Source organism: Arachis ipaensis, chromosome B10 (genome assembly GCF_000816755.2).
Source record: "Arachis ipaensis cultivar K30076 chromosome B10, Araip1.1, whole genome shotgun sequence".
Classification (NCBI taxonomy): domain Eukaryota; kingdom Viridiplantae; phylum Streptophyta; class Magnoliopsida; order Fabales; family Fabaceae; genus Arachis; species Arachis ipaensis.
The window spans coordinates 123,443,324-123,451,398 of record NC_029794.2 but is presented as its reverse complement, the minus strand read 5'-3'; the positions used below and the strand labels follow the sequence as shown (position 1 = coordinate 123,451,398).

The following is an 8,075-nucleotide window of genomic DNA, read 5'->3' as shown; positions in this document are numbered from 1 at the left end:
GTGCGCGTCATTTGGAGTTTTTCCTTATCACGCGTACGCGTCAGTCACGCGTACGCGTCGCTTGCGTTTTACGCTAGGCGCGCGTCCACGTCGTCCATGCGTGCGCGTCGCTGCCATTTTCTTCAAAACTCAATTTTGTGCGTTCCTTCCATTTTTGTGTGTTTCCTTTCTGTCCTCTAAGCTATTCCTGCCCTATGAAGCCTGAAATTACTTAACACACAGATCACGGCATCGAATGGTAATAAAGGATAATTAAAATAAATATTTTTCAAAGCATAGGAAACATGTTTTCACACATATCATAAAATAAAGAAGGAATTGTAAAATCATACAAATCTTATGAATAAGTGGGTGAAGAATTGATAAAAACACTCAATTGAACACAAGATAAATCATAAAATAATAGTTTATCATTATTGTATTTAACTTCGGATTCCATGTTTCCTCCTGAATAAGAACATTTAATTATTTTATTTTAAATAAAACTCATCTCATTGCCAAACATGAATCACTTATATATAGGCTCAATCTTTCATGACATCAAATTCTCAGTCGAAAAATCTTGTTATTTGTAATTTCTTCAAATTTATTGAAATTGGAATATCATATAGCGTGTTGAAACTTGTAAGTGTTGATACTATGCCTTGATGGATGGTGGTTGGTAAAAGGCTAAAAGGGGAGGATGCAAAACTTGTCCACATTCCTCAACCAAAAGGAAAGCCAATGAGGTTAGGTGATGATCAACCTTATTTTTCTCTTCCCTTTTTTTCTGAGACTTGACTTTAATGTACTTTTATTTTGTTATAGACTTGCATAGTGTTTTGATATTATTTACTTCAAATTTCAATGGAATTAGAACATTCACAGTTCACAAGTGTAACTGTCTCACGTCTCAATATGGTTTCACTAAAAGCGTCAAATATTTCTCTAATATAAATATATAAAATGGTAATTGTTTGAGTTATTTGCTGGGTCAACATAATGATTTCTAGGATTACCAACATACCAATGGCTTGGGCGTTGAAGCCTGAACTATCAATAGGAGAAAGAAACAATGGGTAAAATATTAAATTGGTCCCTACATTTGGGCGTAATCCTGTTTTGGTTCTTAAAGTTTAAAATATCCTATTTGAATCCCAAAAAGTTTCATTTAGTTTCAATGTAGTCCCACTGTGAGATCAAAGTTAAATAATTAACGAATGCCCTACATGACAGCAATACAAGAATAAGGTCGATAATCTGGAGAATAAGTACAAGCTCCAGAGGCACAAAATCAATCGTAGATGCATCAATACATTTATTTATCATTTTTCTTACAATTTAAATGAAATATTTTCTATAGAACTAAGGAGAATGACAAATAAATATATTGATGCATCCACGATTAATTTTGTGCCTCTGGAGCTTGTACTTATTTTTCAGATTATCAATCTTGTTATGTAGGACATTTTGTTAATTATTTAATTTTAACCTCACAGTGGGACTACATTAAAGCTAAATGAAACTTTTTTGGATTCAAATAGGACACTTTAAACTTTAAGGATCAAAACAGAATTATGCCCAAACGTAGGGACCAATTTAATACTTTACCCAAGAAACAATTCTAAAAAGAAATGGAGAAATTGACTATCACCTTAAATTTGGTATTATCAGAGTTGCAGTAACAAAGCTGTGTAATATAAACTCAACTGATGTTATCCTGTGTATTCTACAAAATATATCTTGTCTCTAAGTTAGATGCTGTCAATCTCTCTTCTTATCATTCCCAATATATTCTTTTCTACTCTGTACTGCCACCCTGGAACAACCAGCCGACCTTCCCTCAGATGATGGAAGATCAGAATCTTCTTTCTCACCCTTTGTTGGCATGCTTGATTCTTTAGGTGCCTCTGAATTCCTGTAAGTTCCAAACTCAAAAATGACTTCGGATGAGGAAGAACTCCTGGACTGCTCAGAGATATTGAAAGAGACAGGCTCCTGGGCTTCTGACATGCTTTCCTGGCAAATGTTTGGAAGAACTGGGAATTCTTCATTTGCAAGCTCAAATGACCTTGAATTGCCACTTGCATCAGGTGTCTCGTCGGAATGAACCTCCTCAGATGGTTGCTTTTTCTGAGGTGATTTGGGTGATACGCTATGCTTCGCAGGACGATATCTCCTTGATTTGTTCCCCTTTATGCGCATATCCCATTGGGAGTTATGAGCCTGCATGATTCAACCATGTTGGAGACGACATAGTCAGTTATCATAATGTAAACAGATACAGAAAAGTTTGACACGACAGTATATACCACGTCAGGTATGTATGTGCCAGTTCCTCGTGATTTTCCTGTTTCTTCAAAGCTGTAACTAGCTTGTGAAGCTTTCGGACAATAGAATGTTTGTGTTGAGCCATATACATCAGTCTGTGCTGGGGCATATACATCAATCTTTGTAGGGACATATACATCATTTTGAATTGGGGCATAGACATCTGTGCTTCTTGGGACATATACATCGGTGTGTATTGGTACATATAGGTTACTACTCCTTTTATAAGACACGTTCCAGTTTTGCTGCGTCAATACCGCATGGATGTCAGCCTGAGCAGCTGATAATGGTGTGCTTGGATATGCAGCGAATGGCATGGCATGCTTACGATGCAACTGAACATAGCGTAGAGCACCATAGTAACTTTCACAATCTCCAAGGAGGACAGATTCTTCAGATCTTCCAGTACCAAATGCAGGAACAGGAACTTCTATATCTGGCCTTTGTCCTTTCCCATTTCTGTCCAAAGTGTTCATGAAAAACCCCTCTAGTGCTGCACCCATCTTTTCTCCTGGTAGTGTAAGGATCTCCTTAAGTTTTCGGGCACCGAAGGATAGAGCAAATCTAATTCGATGCAAGTTTCCTGCAGGTAATAAGGTTGACGACTAAGCGAAAAGAAGTAAGCAATTTGAAAGAGTAATAATTAAATATGTGGACTTTCATGAAATTTAGTATAATTATTTAGGCATCATATATAAAAATTTATGTCACCAATAAATATAAACATCTATAAAGTTGTTTGAGCAAGTGATGCCAAGACCTTAAAATATCATGCAGGATGAAATCAGCCCACAAGTAATAAATGCAAGCAAAAATATGCCTTGTAGTAATAACTTGATGCTTTAGTGGCTCATATTACCTCGGCTGACACTACGGCCTAGGTTGTTGTCATTTCTTAGAGGATCCAAAATGTTCATATGCTTGGTGGGAAATTCATGGGTTGTAGTCTCGTATGTTCTTGCTGATATAGAGCACATATCTCTGTACTTTCTCAGAAACTCTTTATTGAGCAAAAAACCATCCCGCTCACAGTCTGGTGTCTCTGCAAAAATCCCAATTAAAATCCCATAATTGGGATTATCAAGTACTGAAGATTAAGAATAAATAATCCCATCAAGTCATACATAAATCCAATTGCTAATGTGCTTCAATAACACTTATGACTTACCATTAATTTCTGGAAGTGAAGATAAGGCCTTAGGACCATCTACACTGACATAATCACTTTCCCAATCAAATGCACTGTAGTAGTCCAAAAATCTGTACAGCACCTGCTTGCAGTAGCAGTCACTCGGTTTCTTCTTCCCGTTTATCCAAATTGAAGTGGTGAAAGGACCAAATCAAAACTGATGCAAGATTGATTCATACCTCTAGAGGACCACGCACTGATGAATGATAACGATTGATAATGTACAAAACTAGTGTTTCCAATGCATATGTTGATAACAGGCCATGGTGCGCACCAAGAATTCGGCTCTCATAATAGCACCAAGCTTTGATTAAGATAATACTTCGTTTGAAAAGATGGTTTTTCCCAACAAGTTGGTCAACCTGAGATTTTTTCCCACAAACAAATCAATTAAAACTAGCAAATCATAAATATCAAAATTCAAAACAGGGAAATAGCTGAATTTAATCAAATTTGGTTGAAATTTGTGAGAGAAACAGTTAAGCAACAACCATTCGCCAAGAAAATGCTTGGACAAGGAATGGAAAACAAACCAAGCACCTAAATGATTGAAGACAATCAGTTTTTTGGGAGAGAATTTTCTATGGGATCATTCATGTTGGTTCTAAGTTCTAATTCTGCTGCAGTGCTGCCCGAGAAACACAGTTTAAAGCAACCAGTACAACAGTGCAGAGAGGGAATCAGAAGCAAAATAAATATATAAATGCATATCATAAAGATGAGCTCAAAATGTCATAATAATAAAAACATTAAAACGGGCAGAGTGCATATATAAGTTTGATATAAGTGAGAGTTACAGTATGGCATAAAATTTCATATTCACTAGAAAGATAAGCCATTGAGAGTTCTCCCTTAATGATCAGCTTTTACATAACTGTAAAAATTTACAGTCACGCGCAACCATGAAACTATCATATAGACCATATTATGAAGACATCAAACAATATGAATAGTCGTGACTTGGCTTAAATTAGACTTTACCTGCTCCAAAAAGCGCAGAGCATAGAGTCCAGCCATCTGATTGAACGAGATATCAACCGCAATATCTTTTACTGTGCATTTTACAACCTGGACCTGCAGTCCATCATCCAAACATCAAAATGAAGTAGGGGCATTGTACAAGCCCACCCTCACTTTCTTGTGCAAATTTCAACTTTAGAAAAATGAAGAACAGAACCAACTAGGTCAAAAGAGGTTTTGATACCATATTGAGGACCAACTATCCTAAAAGCATAAGGCATTAGGTAAAAGACTCATGAAACGAGTTCACATCTAACATGGAGAATTTTAGTTTTTAATATCTTAAGAGAAACAGAAAACTCACAGTGCAGATACTCTATACCAACATGATGTAACACTCCAGAAATAATGGATTACCTATGAAACTGTAAGAAACAGTACAGGTATTCTAGCATCTATCTAACAGGCAAAGGCACCTCTAAGTTAAACCCTGCATCTCTTGCTCTCTCTGAGGCAAAGGTACAAAGTTATTATCAGTTTCCTCATGTGTCAATGCATTTATAATTAGCAAAAGCAAGAAACAAATGGTAGTTTACCATTCCCTCTTACAGACAAATAGAATCAAGCCTCACATATAGCATCCATCTATAAAACGAATGCTTAAAATCTTATTAAGCTTATTCCATGAACACAGTTAATTAGTAGACATTAGAGACTGACGTGGGGAAGATAATGAAGGCCTCGATAATTGAACCTCACAAGCAAGCCACAGAAAATAGAGACCTCGTATGGTTAAACCAATATCAATACATACAAAATGAACCAGAAAAGAATCAGAAAACTTGCTCTAAACCTGTGCACGTATATGCTGTACGTCTTTCACTTGGAATTCAGTGTTGTCACTGCTTTCAAGTATACTGAATACTGTTTGGGCCAAATCCTCCTCAGCATTTTCATGACCGAGAGCTGTCAAGTCAATATCCCCATCAGGAAGATAGGTTTTTAGTGGGACTGAACCAAATGTGAAGACCTGTAGGTGGCCCATAAAAGGGGTAAAAAATTCATATGGTCACTGCTATAATAACTGTATAATTTATAATCATGATGAAATCAACTTAATACCTAAAAGCTTTGAAGCTTTTAAATTAAAAGTAATGACAAGTCAACCAGAACCAAAAAGTAGGTTAAAAAAATCATCTATATTTGGAATTGAAGGGAAATCTTTTAATAAATTGGGTCCAATGACTCTAATCCCCAAGTCAACAAATGGTCTTAGGATCCACAAGCAAAGTTTATGCTGATAGGGAAAAATATGTTCAGGCGTGCTGTGAAATGATAAATTTCTTTTAATGAGGAAGTGTACTGTTTAAAGGGAACTGAACAAAAATAGCATGGAAAGTTGAAGAGAAGTGGGTTCATATTGATCATCAGACTTGCAAACTACAACTTTATCTTCCATGGTTTTAAAGGCTATTTTAGATATTGAAAAATATCGGGAGAGAAGTCAATCTAGTGATCTAAAGTAAGATAGCAGCATACCAGGGCATAAAAGAAAAAGAAGGTTGCCGTAGCCTAATAATAATAATCAATTAAAAAAATGTACAATGACTTCTAGATTTAGAAAAAAATCATAATAGAAACTAACTGTTCTTAAAAGGAAAAGATAGGATAACCGAACATCCCTAAACAGAACAGAGATCAAAGAACGTTCATAGGACAAACAAAATAGATCCGACGCATACGAATCACTTAGAGCAGCAAGCACTAAAAAAGAGACCCAACTAACTATGAGGATATAAAGGCAATAAATTAAAAGAAATGGCCAAAGGTACTACAATAAAAATCACAAATATGTAAATTCAGTAAAAAAAATTCAAAATATTCTAACCTCTGCTCCGTAGTAACCAGTAATCAGCCTCTGGACATATCCAATAATCTCCTTTCTATTCACCTCAGAAATTACATTTGGTTGGATTATACACAGTATCTCTTGGGCCCTTTCTTCAGCCATCAGCCACAGTTCCTCATCAATTGATAGTGGTTGTTCATTAGGCAAGGATGAAGGAAACAAATTTTCTTGTATATCTTCCATCATAGCTGCATATACCAGAACTCAGATATCTTTCTAATGAAACCTAGACAAAACCAGAAAAACACAAAATATCAGCATTGAATACAATCACTACACATAAAACAGCAAAACAGTACCTAAAATTGAAGATCTTTTCATAAGAAAAGTTACGAAAACAGAAATAAATTAGCCAATATACGTTCGTTTTGACCAATGCTAAGATGACAGATATGTAGCATTTGGTTCCTATCCTGCGATCGAAAGACCAGTGAGACTGTAGAGACGCATCACCGGCATTCTTTCTTTCGGAGGTACAAAAATTGGTGTGAAAATCATCCCCAAGACATGTCTCCTGTGTCTCTCTGTCTTTTAAGTAGATAAATTATCTTAGAATTATCCCCAAATAAGAACAATTCTTCTAAGATTTGGTCTCAAGAGTCCAAACACTTCTATCCTAAAAGGGAATGATCTGAAATTTTATAGGCGAAGTCACCCAAACTATCCATCACTCTTCACCAACCCAAATGCTTGCTCAAAGACAAAATGGAAAGAGAAAAAAATGACAAATAGAGCAATGACAAATATGGAAAAACAATTATCATGAGAAAAGTCATCAAGCTTTTATATCACAGTTTACCATCATATTGTAACGCCCAAAGCATTTAACTTTATTAATTTCATTGTTATCTCTTAGAGAAATAGGTAAAGTATATTTTTTTTTGTCCTTTATCAAAAGTTTCAAAAATAATCCTATGTTTTATTTTGTTTTAATTTTGTCTAAAAAATTTTTTATTTGCATCAAATATACCCGGAAAACTAAATTTTCAAAAAATTTAAGATCAATCTACCAATAATGCATAAAAATTATGTTTGATTTGCTTATGTTGAGAGTTATTCTCTAGAAATTATTGTTAAATTGATCTTAAATTTTTTGAAAAATTAATAAATATATTTAATACAAATCCAAAACTTTTGAGACCAAATAAAACTTAGAGATATTTTTAAAATTTTTGACAAATTTCGGGATAAAAAAAAAAAGTATACTTTACCCGAAAGAAATTTAACGAAAAGGAAGACTTCAAAAGTAAAAAATGGTAGAACAAGGATAAAAATCAATTAAATTAAAAATGTCCTAAATAATTGAAAGATGTGATCCTCATCAATAATTTTCAAAAAAAATCCTGCAGTAAAAACATTGGTGATAAATTCATATCATATAATTCACTTTTTCGCAACAGTTACACAAAGATGAACACATGGAGCAAAATGGAAAGAAAGGGAGGAGGAGGAGGTGTACCTGCCACAAATCACCACTGGAACCACCGTCCACTACCGCTGCTGCTCCTCTCCGTCGTCGCCCCAGTACCACCGCGGTTCGCTGGTGCCGCCGCTGGCTTGGATTCGCGTCGCTGTCGTTGCCGCTTGGGGTCATGCCAGCGCCGCCGCGGTAGCGGCCTTCCTCTGCTTGCGTCGCGCCGCCGGCGTTCTACCCGTCGCCTCACCGTTCTCCTCCGTGTCTTGCTGCGCTTTGTTTCTGATGATAGG

General features: G+C 35.8%; 1 protein-coding gene across 4 annotated transcripts; it reads right to left on the bottom strand.

The window, feature by feature from the left end:
• LOC107623230 lies at positions 1,605-8,069 on the bottom strand. 4 transcript variants are annotated; one of them, XM_021114952.1, is made up of 9 exons: positions 7,828-8,069; positions 6,348-6,594; positions 5,313-5,489; positions 4,481-4,573; positions 3,679-3,861; positions 3,479-3,581; positions 3,170-3,397; positions 2,292-2,893; positions 1,605-2,205 (listed from the first exon to the last, which is right to left on the bottom strand). In XM_021114952.1, the coding sequence occupies exons 2-9, from the start codon at positions 6,552-6,554 to the stop codon at positions 1,744-1,746; spliced, it is 2,055 nt and encodes a 684-aa protein (XP_020970611.1). In that variant the 5' UTR covers positions 6,555-6,594; positions 7,828-8,069; the 3' UTR covers positions 1,605-1,743. The 4 variants fall into 4 exon arrangements, with proteins under 4 accessions (XP_020970611.1, XP_016180901.1, XP_020970612.1 ...); XM_016325415.2 differs by having other exon boundaries at positions 3,170-3,352; XM_021114953.1 differs by lacking the exon at positions 7,828-8,069 and adding an exon at positions 6,730-7,058.

Coding starts and splice junctions, on each gene's coding strand:
- LOC107623230 (XM_021114952.1), bottom strand. CDS start 6,554: ATGATGGAAGATATACAAGAAAATTTGTTTCCTTCATCCTTGCCTAAT. Junction 4,574..5,312: donor TACAGCATATACGTGCACAG/GTTTAGAGCAAG, acceptor GATGGACTGCAG/GTCCAGGTTGTAAAATGCAC. Junction 2,206..2,291: donor GCACATACATACCTGACGTG/GTATATACTGTC, acceptor TGAATCATGCAG/GCTCATAACTCCCAATGGGA.